The sequence below is a fragment of the Lissotriton vulgaris genome, unplaced genomic scaffold (genome assembly GCF_964263255.1).
Source record: "Lissotriton vulgaris unplaced genomic scaffold, aLisVul1.2 SCAFFOLD_4152, whole genome shotgun sequence".
Lineage (NCBI taxonomy): Eukaryota > Metazoa > Chordata > Amphibia > Caudata > Salamandridae > Lissotriton > Lissotriton vulgaris.
The window spans coordinates 82702-96931 of NW_028252650.1; the positions used below are offsets into that span (position 1 = coordinate 82702).

At 43.0% G+C, this 14230-nt stretch overlaps 1 protein-coding gene across 1 annotated transcript in view; it reads left to right on the forward strand.

Moving 5' to 3' along the window:
• LOC147662083 (echinoderm microtubule-associated protein-like 4) overlaps window positions 1–14230 on the forward strand; it is a 133666-nt gene that overhangs the window by 62365 nt on the left and 57071 nt on the right. Inside the window, exons 8-10 of the mRNA XM_086951124.1 lie at window positions 9609–9760; window positions 12377–12502; window positions 12621–12752. Of these exons, the coding sequence (XP_086807250.1) occupies window positions 9609–9760; window positions 12377–12502; window positions 12621–12752 (410 nt within the window). The remainder of the gene's footprint in view (window positions 1–9608; window positions 9761–12376; window positions 12503–12620; window positions 12753–14230) is intronic.

Here is a 14230-nt window from a genome sequence, read left to right on the forward strand (position 1 = left end):
TTTCACTTCTCTAGTTTTATTAGTAACTGAGTCCTAGTCGAAAAGAAAAAAAGGCCTGCAGACTTGTGGTCCACTAAAGTACACTAATGTTCACACTCAGAGGAGCTCATTTTTTCAGATTCAGTTCAAAGTCCATCTCCTCCTACCTGCGCCGGCCAAGAAGCGCAAAGAAGAAAATGTCTGAATATGGAGTACAAGGGGGCAGGCCACAGAAATGATCTTAGCCTCCTTTGCAGAGTTTTCACTCAGATGCCAAATCTACGGTGGCTGCCAGTAAGCATATGTAATCTCCCCTCCTCATAAATGTTTGTCCTAATAGCTGAGGATGAAAAACATCTAGACAGTGGCCCTCATTATCTACCTATACTTAACTAGATCCTACTTGAGCATAATGAGGATCACCAATAATCCGCAAGCCATTGTCCACGGACTCTTCGGCACCTGTGCTGTTGATTACGTAATCACCAGTGAATAATTTACTTTTCATCATTAGACATCCTTTGTTGAAATCACCCTCTGTGTTGCAAATTTCACTTCTAACTTCACTGTCTCAAGCCTTGTTGATAGTCTGTTTTGTTCTCTATTCATGTGATGAAACAAGTGCCTAGTAATAAAATTATCCACCGCAACTTCCAGCTGAAAACCTAGAAAGTCTGTTCAGAAGACGTGAAGTTAGGAAGAAGAGGACCAGCCGATTAATGACTCGGAGAACAAAAGGGTTTTGAATGTGAAGGGTCTCTAGTATCTGAACAGTCAGTCATTGAAGAGGGTGGCAATAGTAAGTGCTTTGGAGATGAATAGAAGTATTTGTACAAATCCCATGCTCCTTAACATCAACCTTTCTATTGATGGTACCCTGGGCCTCACCAAAGACATCATGCACTCCAAGTGCCTTCTGACTTTCTGGGCTCATTAAAAAACATCATGTTGAACTACCTTAGTTTTTCTGCACATGGTCACAGGAAAACTTACCTCAAACTCATTTTTTTTGTAGTGCAACAATTAACGGAAAAGCAAAATAGTAGAAACCCATTTCTCAGAAATCTAATAATAATATTTATTTGATTATGTCGACAGAAATAAATTTGTTGGAAAATATTACACAGAAAGTAAAAGGAAATGGGTAATATAGCCAAGCTTATCCAACAAGTAGCTTGTGAGCTCCTACTAGCTCTCCAGCTGTCAGTGAGTAGCTCACCTCTTGTGCCGTCCATCTTATTAAATTTGAAGCTTTTTCTTGTTTTTTTTTTTTTAACGCACAGTTTATTGACACCATCAAGAACTTTGGAGAGATCGCAGGCAACAGAAAACTTCAGACAGTTTCACCCTGAACAGACTATTTGAGGAGGGGTATGCAGGGGGGTGGATGGGAGGTTTGTATTGTATTGTATTGTATATGGATTTGTATAGCGCGATTGCTGCCCAAGGGCGTCCAAGCGCTGAGTAAGTAGACAGAGGTGGGCAGTGCAGAAGAGGTTAGAACTCGGTGGACCTTGCGAACAGTAGGGTTTTCAGTTGTTTGCGGAATGAGAGCAGGTTCGAGTTGGACCGAAGTTGTAGAGGAAGTGAGTTCCACAACTTCGAGGCATTCAGGGAGAACATCCTGCCTCCGGCCCTAGCTCTCCTGACTCTGGGTACCACAGCCAAGAAAGCCTCCGTGGAGCGAAGGTTTCTACTTGGGTGGTAACGAGTGACTAAATTGTCATTGATTGCTGGGCCTGTCTTCCAGAAGGCCCGATGGGCAATGCATAGTGCCTTAAATGCCACTCTCTGCCTCACTGGTAACCAATGCAGACTTTTTAATCCGGCTCTGCCTGACTGAGTTCGTGTGATCTGTAGCAGGGTGCGGGCTGCACAGTTCTGTACCACCTGCAACTTTCGCAAGGTCATCTCAGGGGCACCCACATATAGGGCATTGTTCGAATCTAGCTGGGACTGAATCAGGCCTTGTACTGCCACTTGTTTGGCTTCCATTGGCAAAAGGGGTAGAACTTTCCTCAGTGTTCTGAGTAGGCCAAAACAGGTGGCAGATAGCTTTGTGGCCTGAGTGGAGAAAGAGAGACTTTTGTCCAGCCATACTCCTAGGCTTTTTACACTTTCCTTAGGGGTAGGAGGGGTACCCAGACAGGGGGGCCATAGGGAGATTAATGGCACTGGTGAAACTGGGCCCAGGAGCATGAGCTCAGTTTTATCTCCATTAAGTTTTAGAGAGGAGATTGTCATCCACTCGACATCCTCTAAACATTTCAACAGGCCTTCCGGAGTTTGCCTGTTGCTCTCTTGTGCCAGGGAAACCACTAGCTGGGTATCATCGCCATACGATATGATTTTAATACCGTGCGGTTCAACGACCCCAGCCAGTGGTTTCATGTACATATTGAACAACGCAGGGCTTAAGGAAGAGCCCTGCGGCACCCCACAGCTCAGTGACTTGCTGGCTGACACTGTTTCCCCGTCAAAGATCTGAAAGGATCTGTTGGTCAGGAAGGAGTCAAACCACCTCAGTGCATCGCCTGATACTCCGATATTGTGTAGACGGTTCAGCAAGGTGGCATAGCTGACCGTATCGAAGGCTGCGCTTAAATCAAGGAGGATCACTGCCACTGATCCTCCTTGATCAAGTATCCTGCGTGATTCTTCGGTAACCGCTAGCAAGGCGGTTTCAGTACCGTGCTTAGGTCTGAAGCCTGTCTGGGACGTATCCAGTAGTGAGTTGTTCTCAAGGAATTGAACTAACTGGGCGTTTATATACTTCTCCAGGACCTTGCTTGCCCAGGGGAGAAGTGAGATAGGGCGGTAACTGGAGTGGTCATCTGGATCAAGGTTGGGCTTTTTTAGCAGTGCTAGTACCATGGCTCTCTTCCATACAGTGGGCACTGTACAGGAGGAAATGGAGGAGTTTAGTAGATCCAGGATTACAGGTAGGGTGGCTTGGCTTGCTTGAAGCAAGATCTCCAGTGGAGCTGGATCACACGGGGAGCCAGATTTGACTTGGCGTGCCAATATGTCAAGGGTGTCAAGGTCTAATGGGGGGAAATGTTCAAGATTTGGCTGGTCTTGGGGGGAGGGGTGTCTCGAAGAAGATTGGTCGGTTGCTCCTGGATTTGTAGCAGCTATCGGGAAGGAGGAGTGGATCTGGGAAACTTTGTTGTGGAAGAATTCCGCAAGCTCATTACATTGTTCTAGAGTTTTTGTCACTGGGCGAGCTGTGGATGGTTTGCGAGGTGGATGTTTACTTTGTTATGTGACTTAAAGGAAATACCTGAACAGTTGGGGCACTGCGTTGCTAGATATCTTGATGGTATCTAAGAGGTGGTTTACCCAAGAAAAGTCACTGGGACCTGGGTCATATTGTTACTGAGAGGGAAGGGGTCCCAGTGAGAATTGACTAATTACCACAAATTAAATAATAATAGTAATACACTTAATGTTTTATTCACAATGTAGACAAAACCAGGATATAGTATCCAACATTACTCATTTTGAAAAGGTTGAATAGTGCCCCTGGGAGTAAGGGAGAAGTGATACGGTGAGGATAGTGCAGGTAGGGAATAGTGACAATAAAATCAGACAAAAATCTGACACATTCATAAATCAATTGAAATGTACAAACGATAATGAATCCAAATGTATCACTTAAACAAACACATGCCCCACGTAGTACATTATATGTAACAATTTCAAATGGGGGGCTGGAACATAGAGGACAGTTGTCGACGTTTCGACCCACAGACGGTGCAGGAATTAGTGGAGCCCTTGCAGCGGGGCCTTCATCAGGACAGGTAGCGGACTAGCAACCTAATTAATCGGTGCTCATCATCATTTATCATTGTAGAAAACCTCTGTGTGAAGAACATGAATTCATCTTAATTGTAACCACTAGAGTTAAGGCGGGAATCGAAAACCGGCCCGGGGACGCAAGGCACTGGAAATCCGACGATTTATCAGGGAGTTCAGTATGAATTGCGGTCGTCCCCACGTAGTAAACAGGCGCTGTGGGTAAATCGGGAGTCACCCGCGAGTTTTAAGTCCAACTGGCCGTGAAGGCCGCCTTAACGCTAGTGGTTACAATTAAGATGAATTCATGTTCTTCACACTGAGGTTTTCTACAATGATAAATGATGATGAGCACCGATTTAATTAGGTTGCTAGTCCCCTACCTGTCCTGATGAAGACCCCGCCGCAAGGGCTCCACTAGTTCCTGCACCGTCTGTGGGTCGAAACGTCGACAACTGTCCTCTATGTTCCAGCCCCCCATTTGAAATTGTTACATATAATGTACTACGTGGGGCATGTGTTTGTTTAAGTGATACATTTGGATTCATTATCGTTTGTACATTTCAATTGATTTTTAAATGTGTCAGATTTTTGTCTGATTTTATTGTCACTATTCCTACCTGCACTATCCTCACCTTATCACTTCTCCCTTACTCCCAGGGGCACTATTCAACCTTTTCAAAATGAGTAATGTTGGATACTATATCCTGGTTTTGTCTACATTGTGAATAAAACATTGTAGATTCATTAAGTGTATTACTATTATTATTTAATTTGTGGTAATTAGTCAATTCTCACTCAGATATCTTGATGGTTAACTTATGATTTATTTTTAAATGAGTGTAGTCCATATTAACTCTACCTTCTATTACACCGACTGTTGTCAGAACATTTATCAGTCCTGATGAAGACCCACCGTAATGTTTTATAATAGGCACATACATCCTGGGTCGAAACGTCGATGCTTAGCAACATCACGTCCTGAGTCACTACACCACAGCAATCCTTGTTACGGGTAACACAGGGTGTAGACTGAACTACATATGTAATTATTGGATGGTTCTGTTCAAATAACTTTCTATTGTTGTCCCGATTCTTGTATTAGTTATTTGTTGTAAATATACATGTTACACTGCCCACACTATATGTTGTATTATTCCTTTCTGATCTTTGTCCTGTGATTTAACTGTACAATGGCCCTATATTCCATGAAACATTTAATGGATATATACATTCTAAAACGTTAACTCTGTTCTCTTGTTTGCTGTGTTCCGGCTGATTTGGTGAGTTTATAAGCTCTGTATTTAATCGTGATTAATATCCTTTACACTAAGCAATTGTTTAACCCTACAGAACACATTGTAGCAATTATCATATGTACCCAGGTTCTGAGGGACACTGGGTTGCCCCATTATATTTAATCATTCTATGTGATCCAGCTGGACTTGAAGCCACAGTTGTTCCTGCAGTGTCTGGGTGATGTGGTTGTACTTTTGCAGACACTTGCTGAGATGTGCTGCAATGTTTGGGATGCCTTTCAATGGTGGCAAGGTGGTATCTGGGATGCTGTTGCGCACAAGTTGCTTTTTTCAATGTAGGAAATGCATTCTTTCATGATCTGAAATTGGCAACTGGGGAAAAGGTTTTACTTTCTTTAAAGAGGAGATTTTGCTACCATGATGTCTTGGTTTTCCTGGTTATGTATTTGTTGAATGTAAGATCTGTGTCACGAGCGAATTAAATTAATTTTGCATTATCTGTCATCTGGGCTGTGAAGTCATGTAGGAGAGCCAGACTTGAATTTGTGGTTCTTTTGAGCTATTGTTGAACAAGAGAAATGTAGTCTTCATTAGGTAGCACTTTTTGACATCTAATTCTGGATTTGTTGCTGCCTGCATCTTATGTAGGGACACTATCGGTTGGCGGTGGCGCAGTAGGTCATTACCCTTCAGCCATGGGTCAATTCTCTCCCCCCCCCCCCATCCCTCCCCTCCCTCAGAAGAACTGGGATGTGGTCACACTGGGCCTTGTTGGGAGCATCATATTTGGGGGTTGGAAGTTTGTTGAGTACGGTTGTGGCCTTGTTCCTATGGGGCCATTTCCTTCTTTGACGGCCTCCGAGAAGAAACCCACTCTACTTCTCAACCTATTTCTATTGATGCAATACGGTCATTCGTACCACTCAAGATGTTGGCTGCCATTGGTATTGTCAGATGATGTTCTTTTTTGCATTGTAGGTATAGTTATATAGCGATACAGCATTTGTGATGCACAGAAGTCTTCCACTTAACACTGCCAAAGAGAGGAGGTGTAGGCAGAATACCTCAGGGACCATGGTTTAAAGACTGTGACACTGAGTCCCCCGGCTCTTATGTGCACTTGAACAGCTGGTTTTGGGAGTAGCCTGTAATGACTCAAACTTGGCGGCAGCTCCCTGCCTCTGCATCATATGAGATGTTATGATGTTCCTTTGATCTTGTTGAGCAGTCAGTGTAAGGGTTTCAACAGTGGCTGCCACCTTTGGATCACCCCCAGGTTAACTTATTAGCGGGGGGTTAATAGACCTATGATGTTATTTCCCTACAACGGTTTATGCTTCATCTTAGTTGCTTCATGGCACTGCGTGGTTACTATGGGAATATACTAATGCCTGTGACTAAGGTACATCGGTGCTAAGGTCAGAGCCGGTTTTGAGGTCTTAAATGGCTTTTCCGGAGATCTTGAAATAGTTGAATGTTGTCAACATATCTACATGTCTTGATGTATGGATCCAAGCTGTGCCAAGACGATTGTGGTAGAAGATTGAACTTTGGTATACTTGCCAGAAAACCGGGAATTTATGGGGTTTGTGATTCCTATATGTGACTATTGATGGCTCTTTGCAAGGCAGGTGGTGATCCTGAACAGGGATGTGTATGTGAAGGCCTTGCATGTTTCAAGCCTGTGGATCAGTGCCTAATGAACTCTAGTTGTGCTTGATAATAAATGGGTTCTGGAAAAAAAGATCTTCTCATTTCTTGCACTTTCCACAAATCAGACTAACCCTTTGCCATCTTTGGGCACAGTAACCTAGAAAAGACTTTATCCAAGTTTGCTCTGCCAGCATAGCTCTTTGTGACAATAAAGCGGAGAAACCCCTCTACCAGAGTCTGTGCACACCCTACTGCCAAAACATTAATGGCTCCAGTAATCAAGTACACAGTACTTTCAATATGGTTGTTGCCATTTTTCTCTTCAATTATGCTGCTCACTCTGCTGATAGGAGATACTCTAGATGCCCTACCTAGTATTATTGCGTAAGCATATGTACTTCAGAATAGAATAGGTCTCATACCCAATCTCATCTACACCCTTACTGGGAGTCAGGGGAATATATCTGCTTACAAAATATCACTTATCACCAGTACTTCACTACTGTGACATGTTTACAGGGCTTCTCTCTAAGATCTTTTCCTTGCTGAGGTCATTTATTTATTACAGTATGGGTCCACTAGACTCCAACACCCTTAGTTCTTCTGAAGTCTCATCTTAAAATGCTGTGTGTTCAGCAGGCCATCAGTCAGACACCCTCAGTTCCTCAGTAGTCTACTTATTTCCTTAGAGATGGTAATTGCTTATGCTGCCTCTCCCCTCTCACATTTCTGTTTTCAGTGTTCCATGCAGAACGGGGCAGACATGTTGATTATTCTCCCTTTTTAGGTCTCGCCCAAGACAGCTCATGCTGTCTCTTCGAGACATTTAGTAAGTGGCTTTTAAAAGTGCCACCAGAGGCATTTGCTGGCCTACAGCTTGCGTTCACGAGCTTGTGTATGTGCACAAGTGCTATCTGTGTTTTTATTGCTGTAATCAGGCTCCTCTGCTCGCACTCCCCCCTCCTCCCCCTCCATCTTCGTCAGTTTCATGTGCATCTTCTATCACTGCGAATGTTCCTCTGTTTGCACTCCCCCCTCCTAATGGAGCCACTAAACACAGAGACAAATAGCACGTTTTTGTGCATGTGGATTATTAAAGGACTAGGAGCTGTCACCTCAGTAATAATTCGAGGAAAAACTCAAGTACTCATTTTTCAGCACAAGTCGCCATTGCCTTCAACAATAATGATTTGTGCATAGAGTATTCAGTTCAAGAACATGTTTCTAGTGCTTCGGTTTGTATTCCTGTGTAGAGTTTTTAATTTAAACGAGTAAAATATTGGAGTTAGTGATTTCCCCTAATTTTTTTACTTGCATTGAAATAGGATTATTGGCATTGCATGGACAATAGTGGCTAGGTGGCAAGGCTACTTGAAACTGCTGCTGAACCTGTCTTTACGGGGCTCAATGAATTAATCTCCGGTGGAAATAATGTTATATTTTCTTCACTGACTCCCTGGAGAAGAAAGGCCAACCCTGTAGTACACATATTCATTACTGGCTGCAAACACTCACCTTCCACAGGCATGCTTAAGATAAAAGGACATTCCACGGCTGGACATTTGTTCAAGGCACTTGTGCAATGCACCAACAGGATCAGAATCATGTACTAACGCACAAGAAAATGCGTCATCTACACAGTTCTCAACATATAGCTCAGTCAATCCTGATTTGAGTAATGCATACGCCCAATTGTACTGAAGTAGGAGTGTGCTTAGTCAGAGGATGGTGATAATGCCACTGTGGCCAGCTTATTCCAACTGGGGGATGCTCAGTCTGAGTAGGGTGACCAGATTTTCAGAATGAACAAGCATTGGCATAGCCAATAGGTCTCGTCTTTGGGACATTATAAGTGTTTAAACATGCAACAGTTAATGTTGCACCAAGGATATTGTGCTGCATTACTAAATACTTATACAGTCCCAAAAGCGAGACCTATTGGCTATGCCCCTGCTTGTTAACCTTCTCCTTGCATTTTGGCATCTGGTGTTAGTTCCGTGTTCGTTGTCCATAGGCAGGAGTGCATTGGCATCCGTTAACCAGTGCAATGAACAACCTGTGCTCTTACTCAGTTACATTCTCACGCCTCCATGATCATTCAAAGTACTACAGGTTTTGCACTTGAAAGTGAACCTTTGCATGCTGCCTCCTTTTGTGTTTTTATTAGGGGTGCACGTCACTTCCGTCACTCAATGAATGAAAACCTCTTGATACCACTCACTCACTTTTGGCCATTGCTTTTCTGTTTGACATTAGTGCATATTTTAATAAAGCATCCTTCACTCATCTACTGCAGTTCACCAAGTAGATCCGGGCCAGATGTTCTCGTTTGAGTATCCAGGTACCGGCTCCAGTCTTGGTCATCCACTGTTTGTGTTACTGCATGTGTACTTTAAACAACTCAAAGATTATATGAATAAAACATTCTGCGATTTGAATTTCAGTCGATCTGGCCTTAAGGTTATCTTTGCACATCACGGGTTTAAGAGCTCATCCCCAATGCTGTCCCCTGGGACTGAACCTAAATGTGAACAATTTCTACATGTACATGACATGCATTTCATTTACTTAATTGAAACCATCATCACATTTTCACTTAAGTTTCCTCCAGCCAATAACTCTTGCGTTTTTCACTTTTTACATGTTCATTTTCAAACATATTGCAGTTATGTGTATTTACACAAAGCCCGTCGATGCCACAAGCTTCCATCACATTCACAACTTTACGGCACAGTCTGATACCGTAAAGTACCAAAGCGCTGCGCAGATAATGCAAATAAATGATACAGGATGTGTTTGCAGGTCAACAAAATACACGTCACACTACAGTGTCCAGTCCTCAAAGCATTAGTACATATGAGGGATGAATTGATGGTGATAAGAATAACATTGAAAATCATTTTTTTGTATTTGGGACAGGTGTGTATCAAATAAAAAAGCAGATCAGAGCTCATGATGGCAGCGTGTTCACGCTTTGTCAGATGAGGAATGGCATGCTGCTGACCGGAGGCGGGAAGGACCGGAAGATCATTCTGTGGGATCACAATCTGATTCCTGAGAGAGAGATTGAGGTAAGCATTACCACGGGGAGGATGGGGGGGGGGGGGGGGGAGGGGGGATGGGTGGAGTCGGGAGGCAGGGGTGGGGCACTTGGTTTTGTTCGCTGAAAGAGACGAGGAAGCCCAGGAAGGGAATAAAACCACATTTCCTGTGTTCACCAGGCTACCAGGAGTCAGCGTTTAGCCCGCCCGTTCTGCTCATCTTGTGAGGCTATTCCTACGGGCCATCTTGACGTGGCAGCGGGAGGTGGGTGCCAGCCGTGACAGACGCCAAGGCAGTTCTATCGCTATAGTGCCGGATGACATTTCCCCGTTTATGCTCGGTCTCATGAATCGGTGCATATTAACACAAGCAGTGTAGCACAGCTCTGCAGTGGCGTACTTACATGCTCTGCGACATTTTATAAAGCATTTGTATACGGATGCTGGTCACACTAAGCCAGCATCAGAGCCTCAACAATAGTTCTTAAATTACTGTTAGAGCTTTATTGTAGTTTGCAATTCTGCACTTTTCACAGCTGACTGTTCCTTGAAGGGCTAGAGTTCTCTTAACACACTGGAGCACAACACTCCTATAACTGGAGTATGTTACTCATATTATTAAACAGTTTATTGGCTAGGCTGTGAGCCATCGCCACCACGCTTGTGTCCAGGAGGTGAGGGGTAGAGACCTGATGTCCCCCACCACCATCTTCCACACCCCTCCACACTCCACAGGAATCCCAGAAAAGAAGCAATGCTTCTTAATTTTATGTTCTTGAACAAAGTGCAGTGATCCCACAGTCAGAAGGTGAAAGCTACTCGGCACGCCTAAGTGTTCCTGAGTGTGTAGATTAATTGGCTATATAGCTTTCCATAACAAGGGGTGACGGGCGCATCCTCAGGTACGGATTTTAATCTATACCTGTTTTAGAGCCAGGCTGTTTGTGTGCAAGTCTGAATGGAAAACTTATTTGTCAAACCTATGTTTTTTTAACATTGGCACAAGTGCTTTGTTTTCAGGATGTTCCTTTGCGATACGCATGTGCAGATGCATGGTCAGTCAAACTAAAGGTCCTCCTTTCATATGCACAGATTTGTTAAAAGGGGTCAAAGTTACAGAGGGTCCGTTAGCAACTAGCACTTCCTATTTTAAACCTCATAAATATGTGATCTGAGTGGAGCCATATCTTAGTCCTTGCAAAGGACTGTGGTAAAGGGTGGGTAAGAGCCTGGGCCAGACAGCTGCACTTCCTCTACAGCCAATTGATGTGGTGGCCTGCAGTAGCTTGTATTAATATTTCCACACAGAAAAGCCCTCACAGAATGATGTTTGCCTTACAAGCAAGAAGAAGAGAGAACTTAGCTTTCAGGTTCTAACTGAATATTTCTGTAAAAGTCATGAAAACACGTCCTCTCTTTAGATTTGGTTCCAGGTTGGGATGAACTCGAAGATTAATCAAGCTAGATTGCTTAGGCTCATGAAGTTAAGTGTTCTCATTCCGCCTGGTCTAGGAAAATGAGTTTTATATTATTTAGTTCTAGTTCTCCGTCATCTGACTGTTCACTCTCCAAGTCTGGCACAGTTTGCTTTAATACTTCAGGATAGTACTGTTTATCTTTCTGCATATATTTTTATAGCATGTGGATAGCTAAACAAAACCACCCAGGACATTGTGTGACAACTATGGTTTCAAGAGTTTGATCAGCATCCTCCCCCCTTGAACTCCTTTCTGGTGTCATGCTTGGTGTTGCTTTTTAACAAGGACACCTGCAGGTGTTAGTGCTCATTGGGTTAAGGCAAGCGCACCGTTGTGGTACACATTCTTATGATATAGGAAGGTCATGTGGGCTTTTTCCTGACTTGTATTTCCTCACAATGGTCAGCTCTATGATCTTGACAAAAATTCTGAGTCTACGCTCAGTAGAGCCGGCCGTGGCGTAGCAAGGTCAGATGGTACCCCGTGCGGAAAATTATTGGTCACCCCCCTCAGTAATGACACCCGGGACGGCTCGCACCCACCGCACCCCCCTTCCCACGTCACTGAGAGCCGGGTTCTGCCATAGCTGCTCTTTTCTCAGGAGTTGTACTGCTGAATCGCCCAGTTAAGTTCTGGGAGGAAACCGGTTACTACTTTGGTAGTAATGTTTTTTTGTGGGAATCCCCTTCATGCATCGACATGTCCACCTGGGCTCCAACTTGACACCTTGGAATGAGAAATCTGACTTTGAAAAAAAATATTCTTAAACGGGGTGTGGCTGTTAACTGTGTTATTAAATTAAACTGTGTTGAAAACTGCATGTGATTTAATTGTTAAACATTTGAAAGGATTTTTGGGCGACTCTTTGCAAATTGCTCAGTTCTGTACGTGCACATCCATGAAAGGAAAGAGGGAGAATCATACAGTGTAACAATTTTGCTTTATGGTTACCTTTATTTATTTTATAATGGCATGAATACAAAAGTTGACAGTGTTGAGACTAATGCAGGAGTCTGTAAAATAAATATAAAGAGAAATTGCAGGTAAAAAGATATTTTGCTCATTGGTGGTAATCTAAACAAACTGCAAATTTCTGAGTGTGCTTGTTAATAAACACAGACTACACAACGTGTATGCTAGTTTCTATTTGTTTTTCTGTATATTTCAGGTTCCTGATCAGTACGGAACAATTCGAGCAGTTGCTGAAGGAAAAGCTGATCAATTCTTGGTTGGCACATCGCGGAATTTTATTTTGCGGGGAACGTTCAATGATGGGTTTCAAGTAGAAGTGCAGGCAAGTCTAATTCATTTTGTCTTGACTTAGCGGATAGATATGATTGCAAGTGCCTTTTGATGTACTGTCTTATTGAGAATGTATCCAAGTTTGTAAAGTGTGATGTTTTTATTTGTAGGGTCATACAGATGAACTCTGGGGTCTGGCAACGCATCCCTTTAAAGACTTGCTTTTGTCTTGCGCACAAGATAAACAAGTGTGTCTATGGAATTATGTGGACCATAGTCTAGAATGGACCAGGCTTTTAGATGTAAGTCTTAATTTTTCAAACTTACTTTTCTACAGAGTGAAATCTATGTTATTGAAACTTTTTTCTTTTTCAGTAAAAGTTGTGACTTTTACACAAGGACTGTGATACTCGTGGGCATTATTTAGAGTTTGCAGCTGCGACCCTTGGTTTTCCCCTTGCAACCGTTGCTATGCCTTTGCAAATCTTGCCCTCAGAGGTGGCAAAGTCAGTGCCAAAAACACAGGGGTGGCACATTTTTATTATTTTCTGTCATCTTTTCATTATTCTAATAGTGAATAATATTTTATTCACTAGAAGTCTACTAAATATGGAACACACTTACGAACTTTATCGGCTACTATGGTAAGTAAAAATGGTTTTACATGTATGTTGTGTGCATACTTGAGAGTGAGTGTATGTACATGTAAGAGAATATATATGTGTGTGAGCAAGGAGCAAGCGTGTCGGTATGTGTACACATATGTATGTCTAAGTGAAAATGAGTGAGAGTCAGATTTCCTATTCTCTGACACAAGGCAACTCTGCACCAACGTTTCTGCTCTTCCTTGTGTCAAAGCGAGAGAAAACAAATGTTCCCGGTCTAAAATATGGTGCATTTGTTCTCTCCCCATGCACTGGTAAAATTCTGGCAGCCATGCACCAATGCACACACCTATGTGCCGTCGTGCAAGGGTGTGTGCACTCTCTGAATCATACGTTGTGTACTGGAAGTAGTCCCTTCAAGTATAAAAAGTATGCTTTATGGCTTTCTCACTTTGAATGTGTGCTGTACAATGCAGCACACATGCAAAGTTGCAAACACAAGCAGAAATGAAAACATTTCTTCTCCTTATACCTGCCTCGAGGAGCCGTACAATTTTTGTGCAAATTCCTGTCTACTAATGTTTGTAGATAGAGATGTTTGTGTCACTAAAAAGGCACAACCCCAGGAGCTTTGCTTCTCATCTCTGAGAAAGTTCCAATGAGGCCCGTGGACACATTCTAGGCCCGTGCCATGGGCTTTCCAAACGCCCTTTCCCATTCCCTTCAGCTTTCAAGCGAAATATTTCACTTTGTCGACATTAGTCAAGAAGTCCCACAGGATAATGACAGCCATGTCAAGGGGGATTCATTACCAACCACTACAGCCAAGGGATGGTGCAAATAATGGTGGGCCATAGCGAACACATTGCCACCTTATTTACTGGATGTTATGTTTGTGATTACATGGTTGGATATGGGATCATCTGTCGGATCCACTTTTTCAAGCACTCAAACATTGCTAAACATGAAATAATCCCAGCACATTTAAATGTCCTGTTCTTGGGTCCGAATCTATAGACATCAGATGTTTGCTAAAGATGGGCCCAACAATCTCCGATGTACATTGTTTCTTTTTAAAACTAGGCATGTTTCTTCCATTTCTTTAGTGTTCTATAATATATTCAACACCAATAGAATGTGTAAGGAATGCAAAGAGGCAGACTGCTTATAATACC